General features: G+C 33.6%; 4 protein-coding genes and 2 pseudogenes across 8 annotated transcripts; 3 read left to right on the forward strand and 3 right to left on the reverse strand.

Moving 5' to 3' along the window:
- Window positions 1-1,292: 1,292 nt before the first annotated feature.
- On the forward strand, window positions 1,293-3,652 carry LOC109124822 (uncharacterized). The gene is made up of 4 exons (XM_087501923.1): window positions 1,293-1,653; window positions 1,891-2,292; window positions 2,605-3,019; window positions 3,101-3,652. The coding sequence occupies exons 1-4, from the start codon at window positions 1,404-1,406 to the stop codon at window positions 3,300-3,302; spliced, it is 1,269 nt and encodes a 422-aa protein (XP_087358049.1). The 5' UTR covers window positions 1,293-1,403; the 3' UTR covers window positions 3,303-3,652.
- A 2,917-nt stretch (window positions 3,653-6,569) lies between these two features.
- On the reverse strand, window positions 6,570-8,976 carry LOC104765683 (cytochrome P450 71B2). The gene is made up of 2 exons (XM_010489438.3): window positions 7,927-8,976; window positions 6,570-7,382 (listed from the first exon to the last, which is right to left on the reverse strand). Exons 1-2 carry the CDS (start codon window positions 8,836-8,838, stop codon window positions 6,768-6,770), a joined length of 1,527 nt encoding a protein of 508 aa, XP_010487740.2. The 5' UTR covers window positions 8,839-8,976; the 3' UTR covers window positions 6,570-6,767.
- Window positions 8,977-9,377: 401 nt separating this feature from the next.
- On the reverse strand, window positions 9,378-10,639 carry LOC104765685 (reticulon-like protein B9). The gene is made up of 5 exons (XM_010489439.3): window positions 10,416-10,639; window positions 10,132-10,312; window positions 9,902-10,043; window positions 9,735-9,804; window positions 9,378-9,628 (listed from the first exon to the last, which is right to left on the reverse strand). Exons 1-5 carry the CDS (start codon window positions 10,525-10,527, stop codon window positions 9,459-9,461), a joined length of 675 nt encoding a protein of 224 aa, XP_010487741.1. The 5' UTR covers window positions 10,528-10,639; the 3' UTR covers window positions 9,378-9,458.
- Window positions 10,640-11,376: 737 nt separating this feature from the next.
- Window positions 11,377-13,682, forward strand: LOC104765686 (L-Ala-D/L-amino acid epimerase). 4 transcript variants are annotated; one of them, XM_087500529.1, is made up of 6 exons: window positions 11,377-11,895; window positions 12,049-12,188; window positions 12,427-12,643; window positions 12,773-13,106; window positions 13,191-13,252; window positions 13,379-13,682. In XM_087500529.1, exons 4-6 carry the CDS (start codon window positions 12,775-12,777, stop codon window positions 13,450-13,452), a joined length of 468 nt encoding a protein of 155 aa, XP_087356655.1. In that variant the 5' UTR covers window positions 11,377-11,895; window positions 12,049-12,188; window positions 12,427-12,643; window positions 12,773-12,774; the 3' UTR covers window positions 13,453-13,682. The 4 variants fall into 4 exon arrangements, 3 of the variants coding, with proteins under 3 accessions (XP_087356655.1, XP_010487742.1, XP_087356656.1); XR_015590501.1 differs by having other exon boundaries at window positions 11,433-11,895; window positions 12,049-12,159; window positions 12,427-12,651; XM_010489440.3 differs by having other exon boundaries at window positions 11,435-11,895; window positions 12,049-12,159.
- Window positions 13,683-20,369: 6,687 nt separating this feature from the next.
- Window positions 20,370-20,942, forward strand: LOC104783239 (non-specific lipid-transfer protein 2 pseudogene; annotated as a pseudogene).
- Window positions 20,903-23,746, reverse strand: LOC147920331 (AP-3 complex subunit delta pseudogene; annotated as a pseudogene). Its single transcript, XR_015591057.1, has one exon. The product of XR_015591057.1 is annotated as an AP-3 complex subunit delta pseudogene (transcript).
- Window positions 23,747-24,875: the final 1,129 nt, after the last annotated feature.

The following is a 24,875-nucleotide window of genomic DNA, read 5'->3' on the forward strand; positions in this document are numbered from 1 at the left end:
CAGAGTTAACACATCTCCACTGAAAGGAATCTGTCTCGTGGCCAAGTCAATTTGTTGATGAAGGTCTTGAATCCTCTTAGCAGAATTAGGTTGTGATTCTCGTTTCCATCTTGAGATAATCTTCCTACATTCAGCAATTTTCTCCATCATTGACTTCTGAGGGTTTAAACTTTCAGACTTCCAGAAATCTGAAATGAGCGCACTAGTATTTTCGTTTATGACATGTAACGTCGTGTTACATCTCGTTAGATATACATAGGCTTTGCTATATCGTTTTCTAAAGTTCATATCTTATTACTTATCTCTATCTTGTTTTTCTATATTTGGAAAATAAAAATTGTTTGGATGATTTTTCTATAGACCATAAGTATTTTATATTGGGCGAACGTTGAAGGTATTTTGATTCCCTGCTACTTCAAATGGAGTAGATGCTGCACCATGATCATCATTTAACTCCAAGAAGCCTTGCATTATATCACAGTATGTAATAAGATGGTCAAAGGTGTGTGTGTGCGCACCGTAAAAATATTGACAAAGGACAAATTGAAAACATACAGTATGAAAGTCCTGTTAAAGATACATCATTATGTAATTCTGTGCTCATCCGTTTAAGACCGACGTCATGTTAATACAATACGTTTCAGAGACTAATCTGAAATGCGTTTGGTGCATAGTCGAAAATGTTCTCACCGATTGAAACCCTTGTCTAGAACCAAAAGCTTTCTTCCCCTGTATCCCATGTGCTTGGAGATGCTTGAGAGAAAGAGACCCGATATGAACCAAAAAAGAACACTGTAAAATTGTGAACAAGTTGAAAACTTTACAATAAAAAAATACTTTGGGAAATAAAAATTGTCTGGAAAGCTTTTCTAAGTACACAATAATTGGGTGTAGTAAAATGAAGAATTTGTGGTTTAGATCAAATTATAGTTTTGAAATTGTCTTGACTCGAAGATTATATAAAAACCAAAACCATCCAATATACAATATGTATAGGTTTGTTTTACAGTAGGTTAATAATAACTATTCCAAACCTGACAAAGAAAATGATTTAAGAAACAATTGGTCTTCAAACAATGCTAGTGTATACATTATCTGTTAATTTCATATTCATATACTTTTTTTTTTTGGTTCAAGCACATAACTTGCCAAATTACTATGTCGATTTTATTTTCAATTGAAGGAATGTCAAATTCATAAACTGTCACTACAAAAAAAAATTTTAAAAAATAGAGTGCGAGTTAAAAAAAATAAAAAAATAAAACCATGTTTTGTTGGGTTAAAATTAAAAAGTGAAACGAGCTTAGATAAACAAAGCCAGACTATTAACAGCGTTAAAATAAGCTTCTCTGCTACTTACTTGGGGTTACGAATCCTAAAACCCTAAATCTTCGATCCACGCCATGAGAGGCGCTCTCTTCAGAAATGCCTCTCTCTGCGCTCGCAGAATCATCCTTTCTCCTCGGATAACCCATCGACGCTCCGCCAATGTTCCTTTCCTCGCTCCAATCGCCGCTCCGGTTCCTTTCAAATTCAGATTTTTCTCCTCCGAATCCGACTCGCCCGGCGAGAACTCGACTAATCCTCCTGAGTCTTCTCCCGTAGATTCATCCGATAAGAAAGATCTAGTTGTTGAGGATGTAAGCACCAAAGGTAAAAAACACTTTATCCTCTCTGTTCAATCTGTGTGGGTTACCCTCAAATGTTGAAATGGTGATTCTTTATACGCCTTAGTATTAGTTGAAATTGGATGAGTTTGATACTAGAGACTTTTCAATCGATCCTTCGATTCTAAGATTTGGAGTTTTTCTTATTATGGTTTTCTGATGAACTAGTAGACTTATGTTGGTTTTAAGTAACTTCATGTATTGGTTTGGTTTGTGTTATCAGAGTTCAAAGCCCGTATAGAGAAGTATTTCAATGAGGGTGATGAAGATGCGTTGCCCGGAGTTATTGAAGCACTTCTGCAGAGAAGACTTGCTGACAAACACGCAGAGACGGATGATGAGTTGTTAGAAAAAATCGAGAGCCTACCTTTCAAAGATGATGTGAAGGATGAAGATATTGAATCTGATTTCGAGGAAGCACATTCGACTGACGACGAACTCGAGGATTTGTACAACTCTCCCGAGTATGTAGCGGAGAAGATGAGGAAGAATGAGTTTTTCAACATGGACGATAAGAAGTGGGATCACATGATTAGAGAAGGGATTCAACATGGTTGTCTTACCGATACTAAGGAATGCGAGGAGATTCTTGAGGATATGCTCAAATGGGACCAGCTTCTTCCTGGTATTTTTGCTGTTTTACTTTCAAATTCTCGTTCATACGCTCACATTCTTCAGAGATTAGGCTAATTAGTTGACTGTTGTGCGTCTATAGCTAAAGACACTCTCTTAGTAGAACGTAGCTTTTGTAGTTAGCCTTTCTATTTGGATTTAGCTGGTAGAAGTACCATTCTTTTTGAACTCTTTGACGGTAATGTACAATGCTAGATTTGTTACTTGTCGTATCAGCAGGGTCGTTTAGCAAACATATTGGTTTTCTTCTTGTGTTGCGTATATATAAACATTGGGAACATCCTCTAACTGTATTTTCATACAGATGACTTGAAGAAAAAAGTTGAAGCGAAGTTTAATGAGCTCGGGGATATGTGTGAAAGAGGTGAGCTTGAGCCCGAAGCAGCTTATGAGCTTTTTAAGGAATTCGAAGATGAGATGGTAGTTCAGTATGGAGATCAAATGGAAGCTGAGGGTCCTCCCCAATTTGGTGAAACGGATGCTTCCGATAGGAATACCGACTTGGATGATCCCCCCGGTAAAGGCCCAATCCTCAGGTGGCAATCGAGGATAGTTTTTGCTCCTGGAGGCGATGCATGGCATCCAAAGAACAGGAAAGTTAAAATGTCTGTTACAGTGAAAGAGCTCGGGCTCTCAAAGCATCAGGCTCGAAGGCTAAGGGAACTTGTGGGGAAAAGATACCATTCGGGGAAAGACGAGCTTACAATCACCAGTGAGAGGTATATAACTATAAACTAAAGCTTTTTTTTTTTTTACGAGACAAGAATGTTTGATCATGAAATGTTTTTGTCCTGTCACAGGTTTGAACACCGAGAGGAAAACAGGAAAGACTGCTTGAGAACTCTTTACGGTTTGATAGAGGAATCTGCGAAAGCGAACAAGATTGCTGAGGACATAAGAACATCATATGTAAAACAGAGACTCCAAGCCAATCCAGCTTTTATGCAGAAACTACAAGCAAAGATGAGAAGGTCTAAAGAATCAGATGCCATCAGCGCCTGAAAAAAACCTTTTCCCGTTCAGCGCTTTTCTTCTTTGTCTCACCAAATAATCTCTAGGATCGTCTCTTTTTTGGCAATCAATTGATCCGGTACGGGTTTCGAATCCATGAAGAATCTTTGATGGTAACTCTTATTTTAGTTTATCAGATGAAGACATGAACCTTGGTTCTGCACCTGGTGTCTGTTAGGGCCCATGAGACTTAGTCAACGCTTTCTTAGAATTATGAATCTCTTCGAAGTTGGAAGATTAAAAGGTTTCAATATGGGATTTGGATATGTTTACTCTCTGGTTCAGAATGAAAATGACTGAAGAAAAAAATAAATTTTAGTATAATTTTTGTTTGGGGCTTATCATTAGATGTTTGTTCTGAATTTTTAATCGTCAGTTCATCAAATTAACAGTTTAACTGAAGATGGAATTGGAAAGAAATAGTATTTCTTTGTATATACAAGAAAAAACACAATCTATGCTTACACAGTACTACAAATAAGGGATCTATTTACATAACGATAATACGAAAGTAAAATGGTCCAATGTTCTGTGTTTTTTTTCCCGACGAAGACGAATGAAATTTCTCAACCTCCACCACAACCACCGCCCCCACAACCGCCGCCCCCACAACCGCCGCCCCCACAACCTCCGCCCCCACAACCTCCGCCACCGGTAGTGTTTGCCGAATTGGATTTGTTGTTGGAAACTCCATCGGCGCAAGAGAATAACATAGCCGAGAGGACACAACAGCCGATCAGAGCCAAGAACACAACATGAAACAGATAGCTAGCATCGAAATGTGTTGTTGTTGTAGCCATGCTCATTACATCTTCCAATTGTCTCACCATCTCTCTTTCTTTTAAGTTAATGTGGATGAGGTTAAGTTCTTTAACGTGAAAAGCTTTCCTACTATTTATAGCCGATAAATTCGTATAGTGGCCAATGACTTTTGATAAAATTATTCGTTGATTATACAGATTTACATTTAAATAAAAAGACTGCAAAATACCGAGTCACCCATTTTAGTCTATTATTCCCTTCTAATAAACACATTTGACTGCGTAATTCTGATTTAGATCCAGTATATATTATTAGTTGATGCTTTTATAATTTCAAATTGAAGTTCGAGTTGTGTCCTCTCGGCTATGTTACTTGAAGTTCTTTAGATCCAGTATATATTATTAGTTGATTCTTTTAATATACAAAACTTGAAGTTCGAGGCCAGGCTATATAAAAAAATTATATATGTTTATGGTTATTACCCTAAGAAAATTTGTAGTTTTTTTTTTCATTTTTTCTGTCAATATTGATAAATTACATACATAGTTCGTTTGTCAAAAAAAAACAAAAAACAAAAAACATATATAGTCTAGTTTAGGGTTTTTCAAGGAAATTAAACTTAGTTGAAATTAAATAAGGGTTTTCTGACCATTCTAAGTTCTAAACTAGGGTGAGAATAGACAACTACCGTGATATAATGTATATATTAAGTTATATATCAGCTTGATTTGCCTTGTAGGTTTTTCTTTTTAAATTTTTTGGTTTGCATTATAGTGGTTAATATTTTAAGTGATCGTTCATGACACTTGTTTCCAAAATACATAAGAAAATTATTGGACAAGTAATTTCGTCGAAATAATTATGTACTGCTTAATTATTTGTCATTGATAAATGATAAATGATAAATTAGGGAGGTTTTATCAAACAATCTAAAAAGAAGAAGAGAAATACCAAATTAACGGGTTTGGCCGCATGAGCCATGAGGAGGTAGTATAAAGACGCTCTCTCTTCTATCTCACGTGGACTCCATTTTTCTTGTCTGTACAAATTTGACTACAAAAATCAAATTCTTTTTTGGTTTTGGGTAACAAAAATAAAATTCTTATATCAAAGGACTTTCGATGTAAAAGCTTCGGAAAAAGTGTATTGATCCAATATAATCTTCAAAACGTGTATATGAATTATCTATGCAAAAAAATTATATGAAAAAGGGTATAGTCTTTTTTTTTTGTCAACAATATATCACTGCCAAAGATACCAAACTATCATCATCTTTTTACCAAAAGATATCAAACTGTTTGATTTAATAAGTGCCTAATTTTCTAACAAAATTATTTTAACAACAATACTATACCCCATATTTTGACGACGTAAACAGTGTAAACCGGCTAAGTTTCAAACTTCGATTTTTGGGTACAGTTCCATTCAGGTTTTCAGATCTTGGAATAAAAGGAAGATTGAGTTTTTGGGTCAGACTTCAGAGTAGTTGATGTCAAAGGGGAGATAAATGGTCAGGAAGTCTTCCATTTTTTTTGAGTTACAATTTGAGGATTTATTGGTTAAAATTAAAACAAAAGTTTAAACTCCTAATCATTATCAACATTGTCATTGTCTAAATCACAAAATATCTCTTTGACAATTTTGTAGGAAGACTTGTATCTATTTTAAAAGGTTTGGTATTTTTGGACAATTTTTTTGTATTTATCCATATAGATAAAGGGTGAAACGTTATTTTGATATATTCTAACCAATTTTGTCTTTCGCTTTCAATTTACTTTTTCTTTATAGAATGTATTTTATAGCTTAAGGAGATTATCTTTAAATATATCTTTCCATTTTGAATTTTGGCAAATATTTTTTAAAACTAAGATATAATAAGTATGAACATTGTTGTAAAAAAACAAAAAAAACGGGTTATAGCATTTTAGGAATGTGATAGTGATATAATATTTTAGAACCAATGAATATATATTTTATTGTTTCTCGATACATATATATTACCATCCTACTATATTAATTGAGAAATACAAATATGAAACTAACAGTAAAATATGTAAAAAATTACATTCAATTGTCATTAAAAAATTTAATTAAGATTAATTAATTAATTAAATAAATATAATTAATTAAAAATAAAAAACGCTGACAGATTAAAAATAAAAAAATCTAGAAAAGTAAAAAAAAATCTATTCAAATCAAAAATAATTTGTACTTGATTTTTAAAAAAAAAATTAACACCTAAGATTTTTAAAAAATACAGATAATTATTAGTTAAAAAAATATTTTCTCTCTCTAATAAATTTATGGACGAAAATTACTAATTTTTTTTAAAATATAAACCAATCAGAATTTCATCTAAAATTTTATATCCAAGTAGACAATAAAATTATTTTTAATAACTAGATTACGAAAATTTTATTAAGATTTCAAATTATGATTTTACTATCGTCTTTCTTTCATTTTATTTTATTTCAAAATAACTTTTTAAAGGAAATATAACAATAATTTTTCTTAGATTATAATTTCTTTTTTAAATGTTGATCTGTACATTATGTCTTGATACATTGATACATCCCTATATATTTCATAGGAAGTCTTAGCTTTTAGAATCGTACACTTTCAATGAAGACTATAAATACACAAAAGAACCGATAGATACTAACCAGTGGAACAATGCATCAAGCTTTTGTCTCATCAATGGTGTTGAACAGGCACAAGTAGTAGAGGTAATTTCTTGACAATGGTGAGATTACCAGCTTCTCCCATATCTATGTCTTCTTCACTTATCATTCCTTCAGGCAATCTCCAATCAAAGAAGTAAAGCAAATTCAACAGCACTAGTTCCACGGAAGCAATCGCCATTGGCATCCCAGGACAAATCCTTCTACCAGAACCAAACGGTAAGAGCTCAAAGTGTTGTCCCCTGAAATCTACGCAAGAATTAGTAAACCTCTCAGGAATAAAATCTTCAGGATCAGTCCAGCGATCGGGGCCACGTCCGATCGTCCATACGTTAAGTTGGATTTGCGTTTTTGGAGGAATATCGTAGCCTTGGATCTTGACGTGAGACATTGTTTCTCTTGGGAGCAGAAGAGGAAGTGCTGGGTGCAATCTAAATGTTTCCTTGATTATGAGCTTCAAATAATCAACTTTGTCAATGTCGTCTTCAGTGATTCTATCCCTTTCGAGCCCGAGGGTGTTTCGGATCTCTTCTTGTGCTTTTTTCATCACTCTAGGGTTTCTAGCAAGCTCTGTCATTGCCCAAATCATGGTTATTGCGCCTGTATCTACCCCCGCCAGAAATACATCCTGATCGTTAAGACATAATTAGTATAGAAATGAAACCAAAGAGGCTCCTCATTGTTTTAACTTTTGTGTTTGCATGACTGTAACTACGTTTTTGAAAAAGAAATATCTTACAAAATGTATACGCCAAATGCAAACATGATTTTCCAACCGTTTTCGTTTGCCATATGAGTTTACGGTTAGCAAAATTTTTAAATAAGTTAATTGGACCGTATACAATATATATAGTTAAAGGTTTGTTTGAAAAACGATACCTACTATAACACAGTAATTAAGTAAAATCAACCGTAGAGTAATTAACTTATATGGAGAACCAAGTTATTTAGCCCAACTAGGTTACGTTTAAAATAAAAACTTTTTATCACCCAAAAATAACATAGATTACTAATTTTTTTTCCCCTTTAAAAAAAAAAAAAAAAAAAAAGAGAGAGAATGAAAAATGAAGCAAGATTTGAGCTCTTAGCCGGAGCCCATAGAGTAGTCCTAGTTTTTTTTTTTCGAAAAAAAAAGAGAAAAGAAATATATGAAGCGAGAGTTGAGCTCTTACCATGAGGACTGCCTTGATATTATCAATGTTGAACTTGAAATAATCATTTTTTCCTTGTTTATCCATCATATCCAACAAGAGAGCAACAATATCCGCAGTAGAATCCACTGTTTTTTTACTTCCTGCTAAGTGATCATCAATCACATGTTGGTAAAAACCATCAAGCTCTTCAAACACTTTGTTTATCTTCTTGTTTCCTCCAAACAACCAATCTAAGAATCTCCCAATTGTACCGGGTAACAAATCAGAGCAAGTGAAACTACCTAGAACAAACAAGGCGTCACTCACAAGTTCCTCTATTCTCTCTTGATCGATTACGAAATCACTCTCGTTGAAGTTCTGTCCCAAGGCTACTCTACAAATGATGCTTGCTGTTAGAGAGAAAAAAGTTTTGCTTAGATCCACAGGAGATTGCTTGGAAGCTGATTGAAACAGTTTCTTCACCATGAAGTCCACTTCTTCCTCTCTGATATTCCTAAATGATTGAACCTTTTGAAGGCTGAAAAGCTCGATAACAGCGAGCTTTCGCATCTCTCGCCAGTACTCGCCGTACTGCGCAAAGCTGATGTCCTTAGAACAGTAGGAGAGTAAATCCGTGGTGACCGTTCTTGGTCGGTTGCAACATTTAACGTCATGAGTTTTGAGAACAACTTCAGCTGCTTCACTCGAGGATATCACAACCGTTGGAACAAGCCCTAGGCGAAGAAACATCACAGGTCCATATTTAATGGATAGATGATGAAAGCATCGGTGAGGCAATCCTGCGAACTGGTGTAAGTTTCCGATGATGGGAAGACTTGGAGGACCCGGAGGAAGATTCCATTTTGGGTTTTCTCTAATCTTTCTCATGAAAAAGATTAGTGACACAACAAAAGCAAGAAGCAGCAGTGAAACACATAGAAAGATAGCCATTTTCTTTTTTCCTCCTCTGTTTTTTGAGAGACGATGATGATGATGAGCTTATAGTTTTAGTCTTTGTAGATATAAGATAAGTCAAAGCAGTTGATAATGTAAAAAAACCTTCTAAATTAAGTGGCTGAGAGTTGAGACATAAATCACTATTTTGTCGTGTTTAATATATCACATGCAATGAGAATGTACGGTCCAATCGAAATAGAGATTCCGTCCATCTTCAAACGATAGCCGACTTTTTTTGTGTGGAATGTGGATTACAAACAAAAACTAGTTTGGATTTTAGTTTGATTTTTTTTTTCTATATTAAGAAAAAAGTCTATTGTAACCATAATTACTTAAGTTTACAGAATTTTACATAACATTGTCATATAACGATTCATATAGTGTTTAATTATGCATGGTTGAACACTATATAATGATTCAAAAGTGGATACTCTGTTTATTTCCTAGGCTATAGCTAGGTTCACATCATATCATTTGATGATCATCGATCAGATCTTAACTTCTTTTTCTCAGTACGTTAAACGCAGAACCAGTCAAAGATATGTACTTATATTAGTTTGGGTTGAAATTATATAGTAAATACAGTAATGATAAACAATTATAATGAAGAAGATTCAAGTAAGTTTCTTGTTTTTGACAGTTCCTCTTGGGATTTTGCTAAGAACATTCGAGTCGACTTTCCTGTAAAGCCTCCTCATCTTCCTCATCAACTTACCTGCCACTCTATCAACGGCATCCTCGTACATCTCATACATAACCGGCATCGTCTGCATGGTTACGAACCCTGAACAAAATGACGTACGATCATTAGTTATATATATTATTCGTTAGTTAAATAGAAATTAAATCTACAGTAGAATAAAGTTGAGTATAACTTATTAATTCTTTACCTACGAACAGAAGATTCACAAAGTTGAAATATGTCCCGATGATGGATAAGATATAAAGTGAGATCGTTGTCTGAATATATTGTAAACCAATTTAGAGGAAATATAATTAATACTAATAATTAATCCAAAAGTATGAATGTATAAAAATGATTCAAGGAATAGCTTACGAGAAAAAAGAGTGGAGGATCTCTTCCACAAGCAATGTCAAGAAGCTTAGAGAGGATTTGGTTGAATCTAACATGGAAGCTTGTTGCTAAATGTCTGAAAGAAGATTCGTCTAGGACCACTTCCGGTATTATTGGCCTTTCCCTGCATTGTATTATTTGATTAGGATTTCTCAAAAAGATTAAATCGAGAATTCGGAAAGATTAATTAATCAAAGATATCATAAACATACCAATTGAGAAAATCAGAAACAGTGGACCAGATGAAGAAAAGAAGCATGGAGGTCATGGAAGCATGACAAACTAAGGTTATGAAATTGTATTCAACTACTTCCATTAAGAACCATAAGAGGCTCACTCCTATCACCAATGTTGCAGCTATTTTCGGCTCTCTCCATAGCAAAATATCTGCAACTGTTAATCACAAATACTAACTGTTTAATTTTCACATACAAACTGAACGGCCAATACAACGTTTTACTGTTTTAGCAAAAGGGAGAGAGAGAGAGATAAATACCTTGACCACCACCAAATATAGAGTGAACTGATCGTTGACGACTAAAGAGCTTGGTTGTTTTATGGTACGTTCTTTCGTCTTCAGAATCCGAAGATCCTGAATATATCGGCATGATTTGATGGAATTTTGCTAAGAAAAAGATGAATGCGGTAAGAAAGAGGGAATGTAATAAAGATGGATTATGTAAAATTATTATGTTTTGCACTTGGAGTAGATGTGAAATTGCAACAAATATAAGAAGAAAGAGAGGTTCTAGACTTGGTAACAAAGGTAATAACAAACACATACTCAAGAAGCAAAGAATGGGAATGGTTTTGCCCTTCTTCCTTCTCCCATTCTATTTCTTCATCTTCATGTCTCTAATTAAACAATTCAAACGCCTCACATTATTTTATCATCTATTCTTGGCTTCTTCTTGCATATGTCATTATAGTAACTTTCTTCTTTTTATTCCCATGTTATTTTTGGTGTGTAATTTTTCTGGTATTTATTTGAAGAAAAAAAAAACACTTTACAAAAATAGATGAAATTTTAAAAAATATTTCACATTTGTCTTTTACTAAAAAATTTACTTAAATAAAGTAAAGTAGCCCTGGACATTTGGGTTTCCGAACCCGATCGGGTTCGGGTTTTCGGATTTTCGGGTTTAGGTATATAGAACCCGTTCGGGTTATTTGTACTTTTGGGTTGGGTTCAGGTATTACCAGTACGAGTTCGGGTTATTCGGGTATACCTGAACTCAAAAAAATAATGAACATAAAAAATTATTTTATTTTTTATTATTTTATAAATTTTAGAACATATATATATAAATATTTAACGTTTCATATTACGACACATTACGACAAAGAAACTAAAATGGCAAAATGGTTTATAGATTTTTGGTGGACGAAGAAATCAAGGTACTGGGTTCAATTGTCCGCATTTTTATAGATTTTTGGTGGACGAAGAAATTTAATTAAAAAATAAATTGATAATTAAAATATAAGAATTTCAAAAGTGAGACTATTTAAACCCTAAATTAGTTCTAAAGGCCTAAAAAAGCAAAATGTTTTCGATAGTATCGTCTTCTTCTTCACTCGTCAATTCAAGTTCAACCCTTAAATTCCAAAATTCGCGGAGATCTCCGATCCCTGTTATGTCGGCGGCGTATGGATTCAAAACCCTGATGGAGAATTTCACGGTAAGGGTGCGTGAAGCAGAGAATCGAGAGCTGAACGTGCCTCTGATCTCACCTTTCACGATCGCTTCCTCACGGCTTGATTCGGTCAGTAACGTTGCGATTCGTGTCGAGCTTGGAGATGGGTGTGTCGGCTGGGGAGAAGCTCCGATTTTGCCGTCGGTAACGGCGGAGGATCAGATAACGGCGTTGGTAAAAGCGCGGGAAGCTTGTGAGTTCATGAGGGAGTTACCGGAGATGAGACTTGGTGGTGTTCTTCATGAGATCGGGAGATTACTCCCTGGTCATCAATTCGCCTCTGTAAGCTCAGTTACACATTAATTGTGATTTAAGCATTCCTAAAAAAGCTTGAATTTTTAAGTTCAAGTTTGGGAATTTTGGGTTTACTACATTTGGCTTTGATCTTGCTCACAAGGAAGAATAAAATAAGTAAAGTTCTGAAATGGGGTTTAGGTAAGAGGTGGGATGGAGATGGCTATGATTGATGCAGCAGCTAAGAGTGTAGGAGTGCCATTGTGGAAACTATTTGGTGGAGCTTCAAGTACTATTACCACCGACATTACAGTTCGGTTCTTACCTTAGCTCATTTGCTGGTACAATTCTCTGTTTTATTTTCTGTGTGACTCGTAAAGTTTATACTTACTGAGAGCTGCTCCAAAAGTAAAATAACAATTGAGTCTTACTTAGATTATATGTGTTAACTCTGCACTTATAGGTTTTGAGTTGTTTGTAGAATGTTAATTTTTTTTTGAAAACTACTCAAGTATTGAATGTTTGTGTGTGTTTTCATAGATGTGGGTCTTAATGATGTTTGTGTTGGTTTATGCTCAGATTCCGATAGTTACTCCGGCGGAAGCTTCGATTTTGGCTCTTAAGTATAGGAAACAAGGTTTTGAAACCTTGAAGCTCAAGGTGGGGAAGAATCTTAAGGCTGACATAGAAGTTCTCCAGGCTATACGTGCAGTCCACCCTACTTGTTCCTTCATTCTAGATGCCAATGAGGGTTATCAAACAGAGGAAGCTGTTGAAGTTCTCCAGAAGCTTCATGGTAAAAAGGTTTTATGAATCATTTGTGGATCTTCTCTTTTAGGTCTTGAACGCTAGAGGTTTTTATAAGGATATTGTTAGCGGACCTTTCTCGAACAAAACCTAAAGTATTGTGATTTTTTTTGCCCAGAAATGAAGGTTACACCGGTTCTCTTTGAACAACCCGTCCACAGAGACAATTGGGAAGGTCTCAGTCACGTGACTCGAACTGCAAAGAACAGATTTGGAGTCTCTGTTGCAGCAGATGAGAGTTGCAGAGACTTGACTGATCTCAAGAAAATCATAGAAGGTGGTATCGTAGATGTTGTTAACATCAAACTCGCCAAAACCGGAATCCTCGAGGCCCTCGAGGTAATTGAATTGGCTAGATCATCTGGAATTGAGCTTATGATAGGGGGAATGGTTGAGACCAGACTAGCAATGGGTTTCTCTGGTCACCTTGCTGCAGGCATTGGGAGTTTCAGGTATATTTAATATGTAAACACCACATTTCTTGCTAATGTAACCATCACCATCATAAATCTAGCAAGTTGAGATGTAATTTACAGATTCATCGACTTAGACACTCCACTTCTACTGGCTGATGATCCTGTTCAAGGTGGCTACAGAGGTAATAGTCTCTAGTTTCTTCATCTTGCATAATTACCTGTTAAAGGATGCATGACTTGTAGCTCCTTCTTGCATCTTTCATTGTTCAAACATAAACTAAGTCTAATACTGGTGGTTTTGTTGGCAGCGTCGGGTGCTGTCTACGAGTTTACAGATGAAGGCGGTCACGGAGGATATCTTCAGTGGAATGATCTTGCTTAGTAAATTTCCTTCAGTCTACTTAGGCCCCTTATCTTTATCTTATAGTATGTCGATCTCAAGTTTAATGATGGTTTTTGGGTTTGATGCGGCAATTAGACATTGGTCCTGAATTTTGTTGTTTGTGTTAGAATGGCTGTATGTAGGAGCATTGTAGCTTTTGTAATCTACAAGCTTTGTAACTTTTTTGCCCCCAAGAGTACCAAATATATGTAGGATGATGATTCATCTCATTGAGTTGTGTCTGAAACACATACATATACACACAAAACGAATTCACAGAGCTTGTAAATCACAATAAGTTGTTTCTATTTCGATGTGGGCAAAAATGTTTAACCTGCGGCTGTTATAATTTCTTCATTGGTTTTTTCACTAGCAGAGTGTTTTTTGTTTTGTCAAAATTGGTAGGTGTAGTGGTGGTGAGTGTGACGGGTGCGGCGTGAAAATCTTAATAGATGTAGATTTCTGTTAAAGTTCCAATTAAATAATTGGACTATCTATTTTGTTTTAATAATTATAATTTATATCAAAATTGTCAATAGCCACAGGTTTATTATTATACAATAATTTTGTTTAAAATTATACTAGATTTTGACTCGCACGTATGTGCGGAATTGATTTCAAGAATTAAAGTTATTTATCAGGTCTACAATATATTATGTATGTGTGAAATTATGTTTGTAAACATATTTTTAACAAATATTATTAACATTTATAATCTAAACTCGTACCAGTACAATATTCTATTTGTTTTATGCAAAAAGTAGGATCAGGTCAGTTTTGTTATTGGCAGAAACAACTACATTAAAAAATAAGCGAAAATTATGTTTATTTCTGGACAGAAAAACTCGTCACGTCCCATACATGTTATGTTTTTTCTATCTTATAATTGTGGTTTTGGATCAAAATTGATTTCACCATAACATTTGGATCGACACGATGATGGATCCAAATCAAATGTGAATCGAAGTGATCGGTTATAAAGATTAACCAAATTGGATTACCTAAATTGTCTAGTTGGGAAAACCCACATTGATAGGCCTACCTCGTAACGATTTTGCTATTTTTACTCGTAAAAAACCGGTTCTCCAAAAACCACATGAGCAATATCTGCATTTGTCTTGCTGAATTTGCAAAACCCGTGGGTAACAGACGTTTCAAAAAACAATTCTAATCTATAAATATGTCTTTTTTATTTATTATCCAAATATTAATTAAAAATAACTTCAAGTTAATTGTCCAAACTGGATGGAAGTTGTATACAAACGTAATTTCTGACACTAATGATCTATAAAATATGTTTAAAGAGATCGGGTAAGATTATTTTCTGTTTTGATAGTCTCAAACTCTGTAATTTTTAAACATACCCAATTTTTGAAACAATTGTCCTAAAATAGGTATTTATCCCTTCCAAAGTTGTACTTACTCAAATTACATTTTGAAAATTAAATATAGCTATATATATATATATATATAATATTTTCAGCATATTACGTACCCAAAATTTTATAGATTAATGTGGAAAAAGAATCGAAACTCGTTTAAGTTTCACTTTTTTCACAAGAAAATTCCTGAAGTCTTGTTTGGGAGAAACCCAAACATAATTTATATATCATATTGTAGTTTGACTTATTTATTCTTATTGAAAATAGCATATTTCATAGTATATCTAACTATATATCATATGATATCCTTTATTCATTGGTATTTATTCATGAAATTTATCCTTATGCATTATCACAGTTACAGTAATTATGGCTGTTCAAATCTAATTAGGGAGATTATATGAAATCGCATTATATGGTTCACGAAGATTAGGGGATTCTTTCTTTTTAGTTGGTATGATAAGTTCTACTTATGTGGTAGAATTAAATTTGATTTCCTTATATTATTTGAATTTACAATTATCTTTCAAAATTTGCTTTAAGATTATTTGTTCCTATCAGTTTCTATAGGCAATTCTAGCCATATGTTTTCTTTTGTCTGATCGCCACAATTTAAATAGCTTACAAATTAAATGAAAAGAAACAAAAATGTGAATTTACAATTCAAATTTTTTTAATAAAATATATTATTAACATTTTGATTTTTTATACCACACATATATATATACCTACGGTATATGTGGGGATGGATAAACAAATCTAATATATAATTAGATGTTTTCCTCTATATATAAAATCTAAACACAATCAATTAGTGTAATTGTTTAGAATCAATAACTTCTTCATGTTTCTCTTTCACATCATATGTAGTAACAACATTTGTTCTTTTTACCGCCTGCAAACATATATAAGTACTAGATTAAGACCCGTGCTCAACACGGGTTGAAATTTATTTTATTTATATTGTAATTTTATATAAAATATAATTTATGTGATTGTTTTTAAAAGTTTTTTTGGGATAAAACATTATGTAATAAAATCATATGCTAAATATGATGTCTTTAAAAAAGACACTTATTTTGTAAATTTTATATTGTTAATGATTCTAGATAAGTACATGTGCTATAACAATGGTTAAATTTTATTTTATACAAAATTTTGAATATTTTATATTTTAAAATAAAATTTTAATATGTTGTATTAGTTTATATATGTGAAGTTATTTCAACAATGTGTATTCTACATCATGACTTGAATGTCATTATAAAACAAAATTTTGTAAATTTGGTTTTTTAAAAGCGAGTTATTATATTATGAGTAATTTAATATATTGTTATATATTTTTTTAATATACTTGGTTTCTTGGAATTCTTTCATATTATAGTGACATATTATTGACATTGCTATAACAAATCAATTTAGAGTGTTTATAGTTTCTAACTTTTATATCAAGTTTCAACATTTTAAAAATATTTCAAAATAAATTATTTAATGTTTATTATATAATATAAAATTATAAAATTCAACAAAAAAAATATGAAATTGAATTTAAATATTTAAGTTTTGACCCGTTACTCAGTAATTTTTTTTAATTCAATAGATATTATTTTTAAAGAATAATATTACTAAAGCTTGAATATTTTATAGATTGAACAATTTATATTTGTTTTTAAAAATTCAACTTATGGTATATCCGGAAATAAAATTATTTTTTAATTATAATAAATAATATGATAATTTATTTGTTATACAAAATAGACTCATATATAAAAATGAGAGGTGAAGTATAATGATAGTTAAAAAATTAATATGTTAATTTAGATATCAAAAGATTTTCTTTGATGAATAATTTAATAAAAGAAATTAATATGGTAAGTTAGATGATATAAAATAATTTTTTAGAATATTCTCTTTAAGATTTTTGGAAACAACATGCTCTAGTAATAACATCTTCTGAAAATAAATTAAGCTTGCACCTAATATTTAACTTGTAACCAATTAATATATAACCTATTTGTAACCAACTTATTAAAATTATTTAGTCTACAAAACAATGTTATGTACTTTCGTTTTATAAAGGAGATTATTAAATCATGTGTGGCTAAAAAATATTAAATTCATTCATATATTGGTACCTTCATGTATCTATTGTCTTGTTATTCCACCAACCTTTATGTTCTTGACCTATATTTAGAAAGTTTAGATAACCATTATAATATTTTGTGAAAATTAGCATCTATTATACTCTCTAAATAATAAAGTTTAAACTTCTGACCTTGTATTAGCTGGAGGCAACTCCTTATGGTTCTCCACCGATGTGAACTTCAAGCCCTACATAAAAAACACATCGTCGCTATTAGTCAAAAGAACAAACAATTATATACTAAAAGAGAGATTAAACTGAAAAAAAAAAAGATTTAACAAAGAAAACAAAATAAAGAACATCCTGTTTTACTTTTTCGATTTGATATTTTGTAGTAAATCAAAGTTCTCTTTCGTTTGAGAGTAAGTTTGTGTTTTGGAGTAAAAGAGATTTGAGAGTTTTTTTGAATTGAAGATGATTACTGCAATATTTATACAAAAAAAACAAAAGTTGGCCGATTCATAGATATTTTTTAGTTTTGATAAGAATAAATCTTTATACAATCTTGCTATTACTTAATATTTGGTTTCACTGATGGAATATTTTCCTAAGATTATGAGTATTATCTAAATCATATTATTAATATAAATATGAAAGTTTGTTTGAAAAACACAGGTTGTCTAATAATTTGGTAATATTACCTTGTTATTAGGTTGCAAGTTATACGGATTTGGAAACAATACATGAATTTCGCATCTCATAAATGTTGCAATTTGAATTATCGATGATATGAAGAATATGTTTAGTATTTTGATCTTGTAGTTATAGTAGATATTAAATATATGAGATTTTGAATATATGATCTATATTATTTTCGACTAAAAAAGATGTTGAACCCGTTTGGATTATTTCCTCATTCGAATATATTTGCGTACTCAAGATTTGAAGACCAATGATTTGAAATTAATTATTTAGATATTAGGTAAGGTAGTTTGCAATTTTTAGGGATGCTGATTTTATTATGTTTTTCCTAATCTAATAAATCTTTCTGCTTTTTATGGTAGGATTTAATTGCACACGATTTTTATGTGTTAGTATCATTTAATTTTTGTTCAGCTATTATAACTAAGGACTATCAATCTGTTTGGCTCCAATTAATATCAATCTGTTTCGCTTCAAGAATTACATATCTTTATTCTAATTTGAGTGGCATTTCATTGTAATAATCTCTAACCCTATGTCTTTTTATTAAAAAAATTTCTCTTTTAATAGTATAGATTTGGAAAATTATTTTTAAAAAAGTCAGCAATCTACAAAATAATTGTTTCTAACAAATGTGATTCTCCTTCTTTTTATTTTATTTTCTGCATTCTTTCTAGTTTCTACAAACCAACAACTAAAAACCACAATTTTTTTTCTTCTAAAAGTCAACGGAAAAAATAACACTACTACATTTCTGCCTAATTATATACTTTACTCCTTATGTGTGTATTAATGTATATATTACATGACATATTTCATACGCTAGAACTATAAAAACATTTATATAAATATATATTTTACCTCTAAGGAGAGCAATAATAACAAACGGAAATTACTCACTAGGCGTGAGGATCTTAAAGCTATCACGATCGATGTTTTGGACCCACCGTCCCAGCTTCTTACTCGATCAATACTATTTTTTTAGCCTTGTTTCTCTGTGGTGATCTTTTCATACTTCAAACCTCAAAGTCGAAGACACATGTTTGTATGAGCTTCAACAACAACAACCAACCAACGTGTGAACATATTTTATGTGAGCTACACACCAAACATTGCATGTTCTCCATTTAGTTTTATGTTTACGCAAGTGGTCTTAATTGGGTTATGATAAATGAATCTAATACCTCTACTCTCTATATAATATATATCTAGTTACATATTACTTACATGCATAATTTCTTTTTATTGCCATTCTTATATATTACTAGTACCAAACAAATGTAAATATAAAATTTATAAATTCATTTCATATTGTTCGTTTGTATTTTACATTATAGTATTATTTCATCCAAAGACAAATCTAATCGCACCACACACAAAAATAAACATGGGTTGAGTTGTTGTACTCCAATAGTTTTGCAATTTTTTCGTGAACAATCGTTTTACATGGATGGGAATATGAGATGTACTCTTCTTGGTCGTTTAGCTATTTATCTTCTGTTTGTAGCTTTTATGAATTGTTATGAATGCCATTTTGCAAAATCTTGTTACCACAGGAAATACAATAGCTAATCTTCCATATAAATGTTACACCAAAAAGAATATGATCTGTTCATTAAAATTACTATAACTGTGCCAAAAAAAAAAAAAGAATGTTCAATGAGTGATTGTGGCAATGATTATTCACACGTATCCCCAAACGCACGCTTCATCTCAAAATCATCATTTTGTATATAAAATTACTAGTAATTGATTGTTATGTTGTTTTACTTTTAATTAGGTTTAGACATTTCCATACCATATGCATATTTCTCCATCATCAGGACGTTAAAAGGAGACGGCAATAAATATTGGGACGACACAAGTACCATCACCGAAAAGTCCTCTTCGCCTCCTAAGTCATCCACTTCGACCCTACCTTCTTTTTTTCTTTTGTTAAATTCCTTTTTCTATAAACCCATATTATAAAAAAAAATATTCATTATATTGATGAATATATCTTACTTGTTGTGCGCTTTTTTAGTGAAAATATTCAAAATATTCAATCTTATCAATTAGTTACTTTTTGGTCCACAAATAGAGAGAAGTTTATTTATAGTTTTCTAAATATTTAATCTCAATTTGTGGTGCTACTTCCACTAAAAGAAAAAAAAAGGAGGGAGCAAAAAGTAAGCACCAATACAATGAATAAAAGACTAAAAACGTTGACGAGAAAAAAATCACTAAAAACAAATGAATATAGTTAAGAAATCAGTAACCTCATTATTCGAATTCTTTCCCCCATTTACCTATTAATGTCTTTTTTTTTTTTGGACAAACAATCACTAGGGTTCTTGTCCACAATATTTATATTTTTTCATTTTATTTCGTTTATTTCTACGCAATGTTTAAATTAGTCTGGTCACGTGGGTAGAAATAACATAGTCTACGATGAGAAACCCCGCATTGATACTCTTTAGATATTCCACCAGCCTATTGGATTCTTTCAATGCTAAATTAAATTTTATACAAAATCGAAAAAAAAAAAAAGAAACAAATAAGAGGCCGCACTATAAGCAAGTGCATAATAGTTTGAAAAATATCTGTAATTGTAATCCATATACGTATGTACTTCTTAATAAAAATATAGAAACTACTAAATAAAGTAGAATAAAATAAGAAAAAGCGTTTCACTTTCCCACTCTAGAAATAGGAAGAGATTACACACACAAAAACCACAAACACACCAAAACACACTTCTATCAACTCAAAATACAAACAAAAGAAAGAAAAATGGTGATGATGAAGGCCACATGGGTTTCCGTTTTTGCCCTCGCGGCGGTCCTCTTATTGGTCCTACTTCCCGCGGCTGAAGCCGTGACATGCTCGCCAATGCAACTAAGCCCATGTGCAGCGGCGATAACGTCGTCTTCTCCACCATCGGCGTTGTGCTGTGCTAGGCTCAAAGAGCAGAAGCCATGCCTATGTGGTTACATGAGAAACCCTAGCCTCCGTCGCTTCGTAAGCACTCCCAACGCTCGTAAAGTCTCTAACCATTGCAGACTCGCCATCCCAAGGTGTTGAATAATCAAAGAACCGTTTGATGTTTATGGTCATTCAGAATGACTCATTCTATATATGCTATGAGTTTTACTTTTGTTGTGTGTGTGTTTAAGGATGTTATTAAGTATTGTAGTAGAGTTAAGTAAGTTGTACGCTTCGCGAATAACAATGTGTGGTGATGCTTTGTACGCATCTTATTTTTAATTTTTGCTTATCTTATTCTGGTTGTTGTTGATATAGGTTGGCGTAATAATTAGATAATATATTTCATAAACACAAAAGAATCAATTATGGGTACATGAAAATCACTGTACAAAAGAACACACCAACCAGTCTGGTCTGAGACACAAACTCCAACTAGTTAGTAGTTAGTACTCATAAGAGAAAATCTACGATTTCGACTGGTTTCGCTGCACTTGCATCCTTGTCAGATCGTCGTCGTGATCTATGCTTACTACTTTTCTCTCCATTTTTCTTTTTCGTCTTCTTCTCTCTTTTCTCGAGCTCTGTTCTTTGATCCCTGAATCAAGACTTCTCTCGTGGTTGTCTTTTTCTCTTTCCTTCTCCTTCCCTTTCCCCATTAGAGCTGTCTGGATCGCACGAGACAGAGGTTCATCATTAATACTAGCGTCTGGCTTCATCTTTAAGTCATCTCCATCGTCCAGTTTCACCACTACAGGTCTCGGTTTTGATTGGTTCATCTTCTTCTTGAGGTTAAATGAGTCCGCTGATATCTCATTCGCTGGTGGGTAATCGTTCAGCGTGCTGTTATTGCCATTGCTATCATTGTGGTCTTCGCTCTTCTGAGAGGAAAGGTAGTACAGGCCAAGGCGTTTTCTGTGTTCCGCAAGTAAGGATGCAGATTCAGGCGGATGGGATGAAGATGATGAGACTTCTTGTTGATCACTGATTCTAAGTTTAGCAACAGAGAAGCTGATTTTCTCTGAGGATGAAAACGAATTCGAATTTGAGTCCACAACTGGTTTGAGAAATTCTACGCAAATCTCTTGTAGATCTTCAAGATTCTCTTTCAGCCCTAACCCATCCGGCAAGGGAACTTTTTCCTGTGCAGTTAAAGAAACAGGGCCAAGCTCCTCTGAGAAGACATCTTCCATGAATGCTACAGCTCTAGAAGCCTCTATTTCACTCCCTTGGGCTGTTACTTCCTCGGCTATTTTGTGCTTTATCATACCGGTGAATCCTAGAACGTTCTTAGCTCTCTCTTGCACTTCAACGTCCAGGGTCCCAGACAACGACCACAGCCCTAGCTCAATCATATTCACCAGACTCGATATAGATTTATATGTGAAAGCATTCACCGGTGAAGAAACAGAGCTAGTAGACTCCTCAACCAAGGGCGAGGAAGTGGATTCCTGGGCTGAGAAGTACGCCTTGAGACTGAAGACGAGAACTTTGAAAGTGGAATGTATGTAGATTGCTCTAATTGAAGGCGGTAAGAGTGACGTACGTGGTTTCAGAAGCGCCTCTGCAATGTCATAAGAAGTCTTAGAGAATACGACATATTCCCCTGAAGCCCAAGCAGCAGCAGACAATATAGGGTGCAAGAACTGATTACCAAGCAATGCAGGATCAATAAGCAGTGCTCGAGAAATTCTAACTAGCTCCGGTCTAGCATCTTTGACCCTCATACCAATATCAATCAACTGATGCCCAATTTCTTGCCCTCTTTGACAATATGGGATTCTAGCCATCTCACCTAGAAGAGACAAATACCAATCAAAGTCAACTATGATCTCATATGAGTTCCGGGAGCATGCGAGTAGAACGGAAGCTATAACCTCGTTGCAGAACAAATGATCAGACTTAAGAGCATAATTCATAAGAATACGGGAGATCTCAGACACATTATCTTCATTCACCATTGCCATTAAAAGATGCAAAGCCTCAAGTTTAACATTTGGATCCTCATCGCTCAGAGCCTTGACGACAGCTTCTTTGTTCTCCAAAACTGCCCATAAATGCTTTGGAGCAACAATCGACAAGGCATGAAGACCAAGATACTTGAGATTCGGATCATCGTCCACAAGAAAATCCCTAATCTTTGCAACCGCAAGTTTCAAAGCTGTTTCCTGATCGCTCAAGCTACTCACTACTGTTCTAATACACTCAAATAGCAAAGACTTTCCCACGTTCCTCCTCATATGTTCACAGATAGGATCAGCCACTTTCTTCGCCAACCTAGGCTCGATCGAAGCCAGCTTAGCAAATATTTTAAGAACCTTAATCAGAACCCAATTGTTCCTCGAATCAACCAGAATCTTGAAAAACTCAGGAGCTAAAGGAAGATAAGATCTGGGATCTTTTGTGGTGAGTTCACAGAACACTCCAACCACAGCTGACAAAATATGAGGATCAGAGCTCTCCAGATTCTCAACAAGACGCTTGAAACACACCTTAACAGCATCAGGGTACTTATCAAAAACCCTCAAAACCACACCTATAGCTTTCTTCCTAACAAAAGCCCTACTACTCCCCAAGAGCGTAAAAACCTCAGAAGTTAAATCCCTAGCTAGATCATCAGTTCCAATCCTATACAAACACTCCAAAGCTAGACTCACCTCGTACTCGTTCGAACTATTCAAATCCTTCCGGAGCTGGTTCGTGATCAGAAGCAGAACCGGCGTCTGATCGTTAAACGACTGAGCAATGGCGTGGTAACCGATCCTCTTATCCGCGAAGCGAGACGACGACACGACCTCTACGGCGTGGAACGCTGCCCAAGACATATCGACGCCGTGGAGTGCGGCGAGGTAAGATAGTTTCTGTAACGCAATGGATTTCGTGGAGAGATCCGTCGATTTGATCTCGCGGCGGATTTCGTCTAGGGATTTAGATATGAAAGAGGAATCTCCGTGTAGCTGGAGACGTATACCTTTGATGAGATCCCCGAGGCTTCGCTGGAACAAGCTGTCCATGAGCGAATTTGAAGACGCCATTTGATAGGAAATGAGAACGAATCCGGGGGGAGGTATGACAACTAAGAGTTATTTGATCTACAGAGTCGTGGGGTTTTTCATGCCGGTGATCGTGATTTGCTCAGTCTCGGATTCTGATGAGAGTCGAACGGAACAGAGGACGTGAAATATTGTTTGGGCTTTTCTGGAAAATAAATGGGCCTTAAGAATAATAAGTCCAATGAACATTATGATTTGTTAGGCCAGATAAGAATAATAAATGATATTCATTAATTTTTTTTTTTTTTTTTTTTAAGCATTAACGAAGATCAGAGGTGATTAATCTTTGAAACAACACATTTTCATCCAAGCTCTCTTATTTGATGAAAGTAGCATTTGGTTTGACAAAATGCATTACTAGAGAAGAGGTTCCAACTGGTTCGTCATAATTTTTTTTAATAAGCTTGTAAGCCAAATTAAACAAGTTGACGGGCCTGAAATCTGATAACTTACAAGCTTCATAAGTCTTTTAATTTGCAAGAAATCATGTGTTGTGTTTGTGTGGCAAATGGAATTTAGATCTTTAAGGAGCCTTCCATTCTTAAAAGAAGTCTTAAACCGCCTCGAAAAGATTATTTCATGAGGACTTACAAAACTCGACAAAAGAAAATCCAAACATGCGTGGATTTTTGTTGAGAGACGTCAAAGAGAGCTAACCAAATTACATTCAGTCAATATATATGTAGGAATTTCTATATAAAAATATCTATTCTTTTAACAACACAAAGATTATATACGTGTGTATATGACTTTGATTGGTTGTAAAGACTAAAGAAAAACAACTATGGCATGATTTTAAGTTACAGACTATTTTTCTATATGGGAAAATATAATATTACAAAGATATTCAATATTTGACATCTAATATATGGAACTTAAATGGATTACGGATATTGTAAACAAATTATAATAATTAAAAACATATATATGAGCGTAAAAGAAAACTTGAGCGTGATTAGGAAAAATCCATCAAATTTCATTTAAGGGATTAGATAGAGGCATTCATCAATTTACAAAGATTATGGGTAGCAAAAAAAAACACTTACAATAATCAAAGGTAATCTTATTATGGTATAATCAAAGTAACTAGACACTCCTATACTATATCTCAACTATCCCATAACAGGAACGAGAGAGTTGAAAAATATATTTTCTTCATTCTATTGTAAACGTTGTACATGATTAAGCTTAATACAAAGCAAACTAAACCAAATACATTAAGCAAACCAGATCTAAACC

Source organism: Camelina sativa, chromosome 19 (genome assembly GCF_030686135.1).
Source record: "Camelina sativa cultivar CO46 ecotype springtype chromosome 19, ASM3068613v1".
Lineage (NCBI taxonomy): Eukaryota > Viridiplantae > Streptophyta > Magnoliopsida > Brassicales > Brassicaceae > Camelina > Camelina sativa.

What these genes read in the sequence shown, in the direction of transcription:
- LOC109124822 (XM_087501923.1), top strand. Translation starts at nt 1,404, where the DNA reads ATGAGAGGCGCTCTCTTCAGAAATGCCTCTCTCTGCGCTCGCAGAATC. An exon ending in TGAGGATGTAAGCACCAAAG is followed by an intron (nt 1,654 to 1,890) that starts GTAAAAAACACT and finishes TTGTGTTATCAG; the next exon opens with AGTTCAAAGCCCGTATAGAG. An exon ending in CTTACAATCACCAGTGAGAG is followed by an intron (nt 3,020 to 3,100) that starts GTATATAACTAT and finishes GTCCTGTCACAG; the next exon opens with GTTTGAACACCGAGAGGAAA.
- LOC104765683 (XM_010489438.3), bottom strand. Translation starts at nt 8,838, where the DNA reads ATGGCTATCTTTCTATGTGTTTCACTGCTGCTTCTTGCTTTTGTTGTG. An exon ending in ATATCAAGGCAGTCCTCATG is followed by an intron (nt 7,383 to 7,926) that starts GTAAGAGCTCAA and finishes CTTAACGATCAG; the next exon opens with GATGTATTTCTGGCGGGGGT.
- LOC104765685 (XM_010489439.3), bottom strand. Translation starts at nt 10,527, where the DNA reads ATGCCGATATATTCAGGATCTTCGGATTCTGAAGACGAAAGAACGTAC. An exon ending in TATATTTGGTGGTGGTCAAG is followed by an intron (nt 10,313 to 10,415) that starts GTATTTATCTCT and finishes TGTGATTAACAG; the next exon opens with TTGCAGATATTTTGCTATGG. An exon ending in GTTTCTGATTTTCTCAATTG is followed by an intron (nt 10,044 to 10,131) that starts GTATGTTTATGA and finishes AATACAATGCAG; the next exon opens with GGAAAGGCCAATAATACCGG.
- LOC104765686 (XM_010489440.3), top strand. Translation starts at nt 11,464, where the DNA reads ATGTTTTCGATAGTATCGTCTTCTTCTTCACTCGTCAATTCAAGTTCA. An exon ending in CTATTACCACCGACATTACA is followed by an intron (nt 12,160 to 12,426) that starts GTTCGGTTCTTA and finishes GTTTATGCTCAG; the next exon opens with ATTCCGATAGTTACTCCGGC. An exon ending in AGTTCTCCAGAAGCTTCATG is followed by an intron (nt 12,644 to 12,772) that starts GTAAAAAGGTTT and finishes TTTTTTGCCCAG; the next exon opens with AAATGAAGGTTACACCGGTT.